Source organism: Neoarius graeffei, chromosome 21 (assembly GCF_027579695.1).
Source record: "Neoarius graeffei isolate fNeoGra1 chromosome 21, fNeoGra1.pri, whole genome shotgun sequence".
Classification (NCBI taxonomy): Eukaryota; Metazoa; Chordata; class Actinopteri; order Siluriformes; family Ariidae; genus Neoarius; species Neoarius graeffei.
In genome coordinates, this window is record NC_083589.1 from 22,733,868 (window position 1) to 22,747,462 (window position 13,595).

The 13,595-nt window shown below is 40.2% G+C and overlaps 1 protein-coding gene across 1 annotated transcript; it reads left to right on the forward strand.

Moving 5' to 3' along the window:
• Positions 1-2,847: 2,847 nt before the first annotated feature.
• pou3f2a (POU class 3 homeobox 2a) lies at positions 2,848-3,966 on the forward strand. Its single transcript, XM_060903587.1, has one exon. It carries the CDS (start codon positions 2,848-2,850, stop codon positions 3,964-3,966), a length of 1,119 nt encoding a protein of 372 aa, XP_060759570.1.
• The last annotated feature ends 9,629 nt before the right edge of the window (positions 3,967-13,595 follow it).

Below are 13,595 nucleotides of genomic sequence, written 5' to 3' on the forward strand. Positions count from 1 at the left end.
TTTGCCTGAAAATTGCCCTCTTAGGTAATACACTGCTGTCTTTACTGGCATACAAACATTTTTCTGTAACATTTAATTTTGTCCTGGAAATCTCATGTTTAGAAATCTGAAATTTCTTTGTACTGACTCGATAATGTAGAGGTCATTAAATAAAAATCTATAGCAAAGTTTGTACTAAAAAGAAAAATAGTGTGCCTAAGACTTTTGCACAGTAGCCTGTATGTATATATGCATGTATTATTGTGTATGTGGGTGGGTGGGTATATATGAGAGAGAGAGAGAGAGAGAGAGAGAGAGAGAGAGAGAGAGAGAGAGACAGGCAGACAGACAGACAGACAGAGAGAGGATATTACACGGTCGCATGAAGATATGAAGTTTATCTTTAAGTGGTGAATGTATATATCACAAGTGAGTGAAGCAATCAAGTGAAAATTTTTTTCAACACAAGAGAGATAAAAGTCATATCTTCGCGCCACCATGTAATGTTTTTTATATTCTACATCCACAAAAAAAATACACAGAAGTATTTTAATTTTGAACCGGTTCGCCATTTTGACAACGTGCATCTAGTCACTGGGAATGACGTCATCAGAGTGAAATATCAGGAATTATTCTAGCCACATTCACTGGATATGAGCAGTCGCACGCTCTGATTGGCTAATCTACTACTAGGATATCAGCTCATATACTGTGATAGAGAAAAACAAAATGGCAGAGCATGTTGCTGAACCAACTGAGGATGAAATAAAAACTCTACTTGAAAACAAAACCCTAAAAAAATACAAAAAAAGCAACAAAATATGGACTAAAAGTATTTGATGGTAAGTACGTATCTTTATTATTTTTTGAGAATTATTATTATCACATTTTTCACAAATTTCTACTGTCATTTCGCCGGTTTGTTTACATTCTAAGTGGAAATGATTTTGTCAGACGTTTTGTGTAAAGTTTTTATTTATCAAATTTGCAAAAAATAAAAGTAAAAATGCTCTGTTTCTCAAAATCCAGTGAACGTGGAGAGAATAAAACAGTTATTCCACTCAATCTCGCCGTACATGGCTTATAGCCAACTCAGTGCTACGCGTCTCGCCGGCTATCAGCTCATGTACGACTCAATTTCATGGAATGTTAAATATGTCACTCAGATCCGTGATGTATTTCATATGAAAAATGTGATTTTTTTCAACACGGGAAGATAAACTTCATATCTTCAAGCCAGCTTGTGATTTTCTTTTTATTATATCGACAAATTCACAAACAAAAAGTATCAAAAATTTATTAAAATTCGACATCGATTTCCTCACGAGTGACATATGGAGATGTCACGGTTTTGGTTCTCCATGTCCCGGATGGAGCTCATATAGAAAATACGAGTGGCGTATTGTGTCCATAGAGAATAGAAAGAGCTGGAACTTGATGAAATGCATGTTGATATTTTGAGAAATTTTATTTTAAAAAGTAAAAACACGTTTTAAAAGTCTGTAATAATAATAATAATAATAATAATAATAATAATAATAATAGTCGTAGTAGTAGTATGTCCTAGTAATAATAAACTTGTAAAAACCTTTTCTTTTTATCACAAGCTGATGCGAAATGATGAGAAGGTATTCTTTTTTCTTTTCTTTTTTTTCTCATTACAAAATGTGGGTAAGTGTGAATTTTTATAAGTAGATTATAATCCTTTACAGTACAGTAGACTGTAACATAAAGCTTTTTGGCAAACCCTGGTCAAACAGTGCAGGGAGCAGAATTTTATCTCATGTACAAAAAAAAAAGCCAACAACAGGATGTGCACATTCCATTTAAAATGCAGCTCAGATGATGATGATGATGATGATGCAGAGTGAGCTAAGCTACAGTTTACATTTTACAGATATAAAGTGTCAGTGAGGATTCCTGAGCATGCCCAGGCTGTGCGTCCTGAATGTTGACAAAAGAGCGAAGCCTACATTTTTGGACAGGAGCGCATTCACCTCTCCTCGGCCCCGTGGCCGGAGCTGCCCTCTGCTTTCTTCAGCCTTTGTGTCGTTTAAAATGCGCTCAGAGAAGCGGCTCCAACAGATGTGACGTGGGCGGCGTTGTTTTCATTCACATCTCGCCATAGCAACACACAGAGGCCCGACAAATATGTCCCATAGTGCACTGTGACTGGAGGGCCAGAGGCAAGGTGTGTGTGGGGGGGATGTGTGAATAATAATAATAATAATAATAATAATAATAATAATAATAATAATAATAATAATAATTTCGATCCTTGCCTTTTCAAAGTAAGCACATGATTTCATTTCAGTTGAAACTTTAACAGGACAAAACAACACAAATATGAACTGTTAAATGCAGACTCGAGGATTATCTGCTGTAGGTTTAATTCAGTGTTTATTCAGTTGCAGCCTTGTTTGTCTCATCAGTTCAAGAACCGCTGAGCATCTCAGAAGAGTTCAGATGACAGCTCAATTGAGATTTCACTTTCAGACCGCGTGAGCATTTGGAATTGTACGTTGCACGATTGAGTCTCTTTTCCCGTCACTTCAGCTCCTCTCTGTGTTGGAGCGCAGCCTCGCACAAAACTTCAAGCGCGGTTCGCCAGGAGCGCAAGTGCTTCCCGCATCTCCCGTGACCAATGAACGCGTCGCTGTCAAGGGCAACCGCGTCTGTCAAGCCTTTCTGTCCAATCACGAGCGGAGCGAGGCAAAAACGCAAGGCGCGCGCCTTCACTTGGCGCTGGGGAGCCGCCTGTGGCACAAAAAAGTAAGCGTGAAACGCGTCGGCGCGAGCAAAGCCCCCCTCGTCTCTCCCTCTCTGCCTCTCTCACTCTCTCTCTCTTTCTGTGCCCTGTTGGAGGCTATGGCGACCGCGGCGTCCAACCACTACCGCCTCCTGACGTCGAGCGCGTCCGAAGCGGGAAGCATGCAGCAGGCGCCAGCGTACAGGGACGCGCCGAGCCTGCTGCACAGCGACTACACGACGCTCCAGAGCGCCGCCAACCCGCTCGGCCACGCGCACCAGTGGCTCGCGGCGCTCTCACACGGCGACGGCTCTCCGTGGTCCGAGCAGGACATCAAGCCCGCGCTGCACGGCGACACCGACGAGCTCCAGCACTCACCGAGTCTGCAGCCGCAGCCGCAGCAGCAGCAGCAGCAGCAACAACAGCAGCAGCAACAGTCGCGAGCGACTCATTTGGTGCACGAGGGCGCGCATCACCAGGATCATCACTGGAGAGCGAGCACGACGGCGCACATGGCCAGCATGACGAGTTCAAACGGACCGAGCATGATCTACTCGCAGCCGGGATACGGAGGGGAGCAGGGTATGCACCACCATGCCAATGCCCTGAGCGAGACGCACGAGGACGAACCAAGCCCGCGCATCAGCGAGCACGGCCACGCGCCCAGCCTCCGCCCGGGCCAGCACGAGCACTCGGACGACGACGTGCCCACATCCGACGACCTGGAGCACTTCGCCAAGCAGTTCAAGCAGCGGCGCATCAAGCTCGGCTTCACGCAGGCTGACGTGGGCTTGGCGCTCGGCACGCTTTACGGTAACGTGTTCTCGCAGACCACGATCTGTAGGTTCGAGGCGCTGCAGCTCAGCTTCAAGAACATGTGCAAGCTCAAGCCGTTGCTGAACAAGTGGCTCGAGGAGGCCGATTCCACTTCGGGCAGCCCCACGAGCCTGGACAAAATCGCAGCACAGGGCAGGAAGAGGAAAAAGCGCACCTCCATTGAAGTGGGCGTCAAGGGCGCACTGGAGAGCCATTTCCTCAAGTGCCCTAAACCCGGGGCGGCAGAGATTAACGCTCTGGCGGACAATCTGCAGCTGGACAAGGAGGTCGTGCGGGTCTGGTTCTGCAACAGGCGGCAGAAAGAGAAGCGGATGACGCCTCAGTGCGCACCGCTAGCCGAAAACAAGGACGTGTACGGAGACACGCCGCCGCACCACGGCGATCGGACACCAGTCCCGTGATTTTGGGAGGCGGCGGTGGGGATTTTCCGTGATTTTTTTTCACCACCTGCACAAGCTCGGACCGTGTCTTTGTCTCCGCTGGTGGACCGAGCCGCACCAGAGCCTACGTGACACCGCATAGGTGTTGCATGTTGTTGCCCGAACAATGCGGACAAGGGCGGGCAACGGGACGCATGTGTCGCATAAAGACGCTCGCGCTTCACGGAAACCCAAACAGGCTCGGGGGGCCATGATCAAACAAACAAACAAACAAACAAACAAAAACCCGCTTCATTCAAGCTTAGAAACCCAAGGAAAGCACTGTGAAAGCACGTCACATCGGGTTGGAGCAGAGAGCTGGGGAAAGGGCGTCCAACACGCCATCTTCCCGTCAGGGCCACAAAACGCGTTAACACGCGCCGATGCGGTGCCTGCGGTCCACTTATTATTATTATTATTATTATTATTATTATTATTATTATGAAGCTGTGTTCTAACCTGAGCGTAGAGTTGTAGTGTGTTTACTCCGTCTACCTCTTTTGTGTAGTGTTTAGGTCTTGATCATAACAAAAGACTACTAAAGTGCTGTTTCCCAACACTGCAAAGCAGTCCAGCTTTATGCAGGTCACGAATCCATCCGCTCTGCTGCTGTGCCCAACACAAACCCGTGTCAGTGTGAGCTGTGATACATACCAGCATTAACACAGGATCAGTGTACACATGTGATGGCTCTGTGCATTCCATCTAAATAGGAATACAGGGGCATTAACATGGCACAGGCGGGCGCATTTCCATCAAGTGTCACTGGAAGGACATTGTACATTTGGGATTTAAAATGGTTGTTTTCAGCTGGGCTTAAAAATAAGGCAGTTTTTCATATTTCAGAGGAATCTGGTTAAAGTGGGATTTCAAAATGGTCCTGAGTGAGGATCAACGCTGTATTGTCTGATAACAGATACAATTAAATTCAGACTAATGTAAGACCTTAGAGGTCGGTTTAGTCTGTGTTTGGAGATTAATTAATTAAAGTAAACCAAAATTATTTGCTTTTTAAAGAAAATGAAAAGAAATACAGGCTAATAATTTCCCAATTAATAATAATAGGCACAACAACATCAATAATTATAATAATAATAATAATAATAATAATAATAATAATACGCTATTACTGACCACGTCTTACTGTGATGGATTGAAATGATCAATATGCTTCTTATACTGCAGCATCACCTAATGTATATTTATACTTGTTTGTGTTTTGTATTTATCTCTTGTTTAGGCAACCAAATTGTTCCTTTGACCCTTATACTGTCAACACAATGCGCCTTTCCTGCCTTCTTCTTTTTATTGTCAAGAGAAAATATCCGACACCAGCCTTGTGCTCAGTGGAAAACCTCTCACCATTCTGATCACCTAAATTTATCTGACACATGGAAAACAAGGTTGCTATAAGCTACTTAATTGGGTTGTATTATTATTGGGTTGTTTTTTGTTTTTGTTTTTTTGTCTTGTTTTGTCAATATTGTTTGTTGTTGTCTGCTTATCTTGGCGCAGCCAAAGCACAACTTGGATGTAGCTCTAGAGCCTCTGAGACGAGCAATGAGTCTGGATATTTTTTTTTAATACTTGACTGAGAACTTGCACAATTTTTAATATCTTTTTTTGTCATTAAAGGAAATACTTGCTTTTACACAATATGCTAGTGTATTAATTAATGGTACTGATATTATTATTATTATTATTATTATTATTATTATTATTATTATTATTATTATTATTATTATTTCTACTGTGAATTCACCAGCTGTGTGAATTTTAAGGGTTCACATTTGATTATGTTTCCTTTCATATGTTCATTATGAGTGTCTCTCAGACATGCCATTTGACATGGACGTGACAACAAACAGACCATTTCTGCAAGTATTCTGACTAACAACATGACAGATTTAAATATTCTGGCCTAAGATAACTACAAATAACAGGAAATACTCAATCTATTCCAGGACTGAATGTGGTTCAGTGTTTATAGCCTGTGATGATGGACACCACTGTTTACCTGTTCATTCATTCAGAACCTCAAGTATTAATTCAACACTGTGAGAATAATAACTAACTACAGTCAGTTCATGTATTCTTAATGTTCATTACATCCTAACTTTATCAGATATGTCTAAAAAAAATCCTTTTTTCACGTTATAGTCATAGCGTATACATGTTTTGCAGTAAATTCTACAAACTGATATATATATATATATATATATATATATATATATATATATATATATATATATATATATATATATATATATATATATAACATTTTACATTTTTGTATTTACGCCTCAATTAACTAATCAAATGATTCATAGCAAATTAATCATTCACAGTAAAACTGACCAGAGAAAACAAGACCACACTCAAAAATAAAAGGAGATTACTTTTAATTTAATTGACCAATACCCTGATCCAGGAGTCGATTCATTCAGACATAATAGTGTTTTCTATATTCTACAAACCTTATAATCAGGAGCCTAAATCAATAAAAACTAACAATAACAGTCTCCATCATGTCTGATATATCATATGACCAGATACTATAAGGAAATCTGAAATAGGCCTGATTTATGCTTGATCAAATAATAATAATAATAATAATAATAATAATAATAATAATAATAATAATATCCAGGGCTCAAACCATGTTAAATCAGGGTAGTAAACCTATCTGGACCCAAAATGAACACTGTAGGTGTTAATTCAGCACTAGTCTGTATGTTTTGTGTGCTGTGATTTCAGTTTTAAACAGATACTAGTTGACTGTGATGTGTCTAAAATCATGATATCAGTCCACCTCTAATTTGTAGATCACAAACAACAAAGAAAAAAAGCTGCAATTAAAAGCTGTGACATCATCCTGTCATTTTTGTATTTGTATTTATCCAATTGATTTTATAAACAATAATTTATTTAATAGTCCTTAGTTGAATCTGTTGTGTTTTGTAGGTCTAAGAGAACGTGAGCTCAAACCCTGCCTTGGGTTTATATTTCTATTATAGTTGTACAGAATGAAAAAAACACACAAACACAAAATACAAAAAAAAAAAAAAAAAAAACAGTAACAACAACAACAACAACAACAGCAGCAGCAGCAGCAGTAACAGGGGGTGTTTGGTTGGCTGTTGGGTCGTTTTTCTGAAGAATACACATTAAATCAGACTGTCAGGAGACTGAGAAATAGGTGATTCCTGCTTAACATCAATCATGAATGCGCAGAGGCTGAACGAGTAAGGGTCAGTGCGCATGCGCCACCTCGTGGACACAACACTCACTACAGTCGACCCTCTAATCCAGTCTGGGTTTGTTATTTTATTTCAGGAACAAATTACAGCACATTCTGTCAAGTCTGAACGTTTGACTTCAAGTCCAATGATCTCATATGGATCTCTAGGTGCATTAGTTCAAAGTGAACCAGTCCGAAAAACGATTTTTGTTTTTCCCCCAATGATTTTTATGGGTTATGAATTTCTTTTCTAATGAAATCATTATATATATATATATATATATATATATATATATATATATATATATATATATATATATATAAGCATGATTTTCAGCTAAGAGTGCAGCAAATTGCAATAGATATGAGACAAAACAGTGATTTTGCTCGCTGTTATTCCATTCACACTCAAATATTTTTAATAACTGAGATATGAATATACAGTAACAGTTTATTGTGAAATATTTTGAAGGACAATTTTACCAAAATATCAAAATCAATGAAGTGGGAAAGTGATGGTGGAAATCGAAGGCTACATGAGCATATGAGGGTTAAGGGGTTGTTGTTGTTGTTGTTGTTGTTGTTGCTGCTGCTGCTGCTGCTGTTGTTTTGTGTGTGAATGACTGACATTGACATGAAGAATTGTGCAACAGCATCCAAGCAGGTGTGTGTGTGTGTGTGTGTGTGTGTGTGTGTGTGTGTGTGTGTGTGTTAGCAAACAAACAAACAAATAGAGCTCCACCACAGCAGAGTGAAATTAGCACAGCTATATTTATTTAAATATTCTTTGACTACTTGTTTTCACACAGTCTTTCATCTCTAGTCACGATACACTCGTAGGAAGAACCTAATTCATCTCATTTTACAGTGATTTTCATCATATACATATCATCCCCTTCCCAAAAATCTATGTACATGATATCCCAGAAGTCCAGACGAGGATCATCAGACACAAAACACTGAATTTGCAAAGTCTAGAGCCGACTAGTTCTCTCTCTCACTCTCTCTCTCTCTCTCACACACACACACACACACACACACACACACACACACACACACACACAAGATGGACAAGATGAGGTTAATCTTTTGACCTCTGTTTATTGTTTGTACCCGTTTCCTGTTGCTCCTCTTTGCACCTCTGTACATGATTTAATTTGGCTTCATGGTGGCTTCCATTTCTCTCTCTGTTCATTTCCAGCATGTTCTCTTCAACACACGGCTCTGACCTCAGGAGCTGTTCAGTGGTTAGATGATTATTCAGGGGAAATGTCAGGTTGCACATTTACACAACCATGAAACTGAAGCTTGTTCTAAAATAAAATCCGACCATGAAACTACTTCATACCACATTTAACAACTTCCGCATCCCCCCCCCCCCCCCCCCCACACACACACACACCCTGGAGCGACACGGGAGATGTTTGGAGTGGGTTTATACACTCCCCACATGGCCCACAATTCTGCCATTCCACATCAAACTGTCTGATTAAACAGGAATCCTTAGTTCCCTGTGCAGCCTTTGTTTTACACACACACACACACACACACACACACACACACACACACACACACACACACACACACACACACACACACAGGACAGCAAGAAGACAATATTTGGCCAGTCTGGGATTAGTTCTGACTTTTAACCCTTCATGCATCCAAACCACTCACACCATTTACCACATGCTCCAAGCAAAACACACACACACACACACACACACACACACACACACACACACACACACACACACACACACACAGTTTAAATCAAATGCTGTACATTAAAAAAAATAGATAATAAAAAACCACCAAAATAAATATATATAATTTGAAATAAAAATAATACATCAGTAGAACCAATACATTAATAATGATGAATAAATATTAGAAAGAGAAATAAATCAGATCGGTGCATCAGGACTGGAGACGGACAACTGTGTTCAAATATTCAAAGGTTGTGTATCTCCCAGTGGTCTACTTATACACACACACACACACACACACACACACACACACACACACACACACACACACACACACACACACACACAGAGGAGAGAGAGAGAGACAGAGACAGACACAGAGAGAAAGAGAAGGGAGAGAGAAAGAGAGACTGACAGACAGACAGACAGACAGACAGACAGACAGACAGACAGAGAGAGACAGACAGACAGTGAGTGAGTGAATGAGAGCATGAGAGAGAGACAGACAGAGAGACAGAAAGACAGACAGACAGACAGACAGACAGACAGACAGACAGTGAGTGAATGAGAGTGTGAGAGAGAGAGACAGACAGATTGAGTGAGTGAATGAGAGAGAGTGACAGAGAGAGAGAGACAGAGGCAGATAGACAGTGAGTGAGTGAATGAGAGAGAGCGGGAGACAGACAGACAGACACAGACAGACAGACAGACAGACAGACAGACAGACAGACAGACAGCGATAGACAGAGAGACAGACAGACAGACAGAGAAACAGAGATAGACAGAGACAGACAGAAACAGAGATAGACAGAGAGACAGACAGAGAGACAGAGATCGACAGAGAGAGACAGAGAGACAGAGATAGAGAGTGAGACAGACAGACAGAGATAGAGATAGAGAGTGAGAGAGAGAGGAGGGAAGAACGTGGAACTGCAATAGAGACAAAAAACAGAACATGCAAAACAAAACAAAGAGATGTATTAATAAAGAAATAAAATAAAACCCAGCCTGTACTAGTCACGGTATAAATCGGTCATGTGTTCGTCCCGTAAACAAGATCTCAGTTAAGTTATGTGTGTTAGTTTTTGGCACAGGATGTGATCAATGCCACAATAATGCCACTTTAATATTCATTACACACGATCTATTATTCACAGCCAAGTTACAGGCAAGTGTCATATCTTGGATGTGTGTGTCTGTGTGTGTGTGTGTGTGTGTGTGTGTGTGTGTGTGTGTGTGTGTGTGTGTGTGTGTGTAAGCTGCAGTTGCTGTTAAGATCACTGCAGTGCAGAGGTTATGGAAGAAATGTGTGTGCCACCCATGAAACAACTGCCTCAAAACTACGTGTATTCATGCATGACTATGACTCATTCATGCACCAGACAGATGGACACACACACACACAGACACACACTATCCTTCATTATCCTGTAGCATGTAGCAGGAATTTCCACAATAAAATCACTAGTCCTGAATCAGCGCTTTCTGTTTCATGTGAATTATTTGAAGGAAACCAGAGAAAAGTGAACACATAATGATGCCAATGCGAGTGAGTCTGTTTACTTTGGGCAACAATTCTATAAATCTGGGGCTCCTGAATCTACAACTGATGCAAATATCAGCTTGTGCTTTTTTTTTAAAAACCAAATCCAAATAGTTTTCGGCGGAAAAAAATGGATGTGAAACATCACGTGTGTTCAAACCAACTCTAATTCAACACTGGAGTTTGAATAATATCTGGGTCGAGACCTGTTTGTGAAGATGCAAAACAATAAAGCTTTGGAAAAACTAAAGGATGGTCTTGAACAGGCAGTACAGGTGTCTACTTTTTGACAAACACATGCATTAATGACTCAGGAAAACCAGGACAATCAGCGATTCAGGGAGATTTCTGCTCGTCACTAGTTTAGTCAGGGAAAGTCACTGTGACGGAAATCACACGGTGAAATCCTCATCAAATTATCCAGCCATACTTCACCAAATCCTCTACTTACCCATGGCAAGTCAACAGATAAAACAGACAAAATGTCAACAATATGGGCTTCATGACATATTTTAGTCCTAGTGTACAGCTCATGCATCGACTGAAACACACAACACGGATGATCATGAAGATAAACATGATGAGAATCAGTGAGGAGCAGGAGCTTAAATACTGACCAGGTCAGAAAGGCCAGTGCAAGATCCAGACTGATTCAGTAATTTAAAAAAAAAAAATCATCTTTATCACACATGGAAGCGTATTCCTACCACGGCAGAACAAACAAGAGTGCTCTGAGAGCACAATATCCCCTGCTACAGTATACTGCAAACAAAATTGCAATATGTGTATTACTGTCCTATAACAAAGCCTTCTGCCAAGTTTGCTGAAATTCCTCCAAAAATTCTGAGAGGAATTGATTTCAGAAAGTGAGCACCCTTTCCAGGACGGATGGACGGACGGACTTCACAATAACATAATCCCCCTTCGGGCCTTTTGGCCGGTGGGGGATTAAAAAAATATAAAAAGAGCAGTATCACATTATAACATGAAAAGTTTATTGTGATAACTTTTTGTTATTTCGTTATAACAATTGTGTTATAACAAAATGTTTTTCACGTTATTACAGATTATTATTATGTTATTACAGTGTTTTTTCACATTATAACAATAATTTTCACATTATAATATGTTTTTCATGTTATTACAAGATAATTTACATGTTTTTCACGTTATAACAAGATATTTCTGTGTTATTATGACATACAAACTTATCAACATATAATAAGAAAAGTTTCTTATTATATCACTTATCTTATTATAACAGCCACGCCTCAACCAAGCTGGAATAGAACTTAATCAAATCAGGTAACGGAGCCCTGTTCCTCAGTTTACCTTCCACAGTTTCCATGTTATAAGATGATAAGTTACAACATTATAACATGAAGCGTTGTATATCTGAACAATACACTCACCAGCCACTTTAATAGGAACTTCTCGTTGATTCTACGATTCCTGTTCTTGGCTGCAGGAGTGGAACCCATTGTTTTTTTCTGCTGTTGCATGCTGAGATGCTTTTCTGCTCACCACGGTTGTAAAGAGTGATTATATGAGTTACTATATCCTTCCTGGCAAAAAAGCTCGGACCAATCTGCCCATTTCCTCTGACCTCTCTCCATTCTGTGTAAACTCTTGAGACTGTTGCGTGTGAAAACCCCAGGAGATCAGCCGTTTCTGAAATACCCAAACCAACACCCATGCCACAGTGAAAGAAAGTCATGCTTTGAGATCACAATTTTTCCCATTCTGTTGTTTGAACATTGTGAACATTAACTGAAGCTCTTGATTTGTATCTGCGTGATCTGATGCATCATGCTGCTGCCGAGCGATTGGCTGATTAGAGAACTGCATCAAACTGCAGGTGGATGTAGGGGTGTTCCTAATAAAGTGGCTGGTGAGTGTAATTTCACATTATAACAAGCTACATAGTACATTGTTATTGTTATATGTTATGATAAGTTTGTATGTTATAATAACATGAAAACATCTTGTTATAACAATAAATGTTTCTTGCTGTAACATGATACTGTTCCGTTTTTCTTTTTCAGGCGTGGCAGCAATAGGCTTCCGTAATCACATATGTACATACATGTGAATACTTTAGAACACAGATATTTCCATTCACTTCCTTCAGTTACAGATCACTCTGCTCTCATGTGATTGTTGTATAAGAATGAAATCGGCTTCATTTGATTTGGATAAAACTCCAAACGTCACAATTTTTTTTTTTAAAGGGACAAAAGTGTTTTTGTTTTTTTACTCCATCAGTATCTGGGCAGTTTGTGTTACCAGGATCACAAGCTTGGCTGACTTGAAATGTCAAAAGGAAATCATATCAAGTGCTCTCCAAATCCAAACTTTTTTCACGCATGGTGAGCGGATGATGATGATGATGATGAGGAACAGTGATGTGTCATGATGGAGGGAACGATTCAGCAGCGGCGTCATTCACTCCCTTAGGCTTTTCTCACTTTTTTTTTTAAACAACTTAGTGATTCGACTTGGTTGATATTTCTTGGCTTTCTCTCTTTTTCTTTTCTATCCTTCCATCCCTTTATATTTTCTTCTGACCTAATTACCTGAAATGCATTTCCTTGCAAGTAGGGATGGGCAAAATATGACATCATGGTATCTGAGGACATTCACAATAGTGTCATGGCATCGAGTTTGATCAACAAAGTGGCTGCTAAATTGTGATGTAATATTTCATTTGTTATCTAAAGAGAGAAAAAAAATGAAAGGGAAGGAAAAATGAAAATGATAAATGAAACTTAATGATAAATGAAATGAAACTTAATGATAAATGAAATTAAACTTCGGTATAAAAATAGATTTTTATGCCCAATCAGTGGCATGCCATATGACGCTCGCCAGAGTTTCTGACGAACACCCCCAGGATTTACCGCCATGTCGAAATCACACTATAATCTACCATCATACCCAGCCCTACTTGCAGGTAAACAGGAGATTCATCACGTGTCCCATTGTCAATGATAATATTGCACACCTTTCACACTCGGAAATCTCAGAAGCCCCACCCTGCTCAGAAAGGTAAACCCTGTCCTTAGTGAATGGACAGGAGAGATGTGTCTGAGAAGCGGCATCATGATGGACAAAGTGT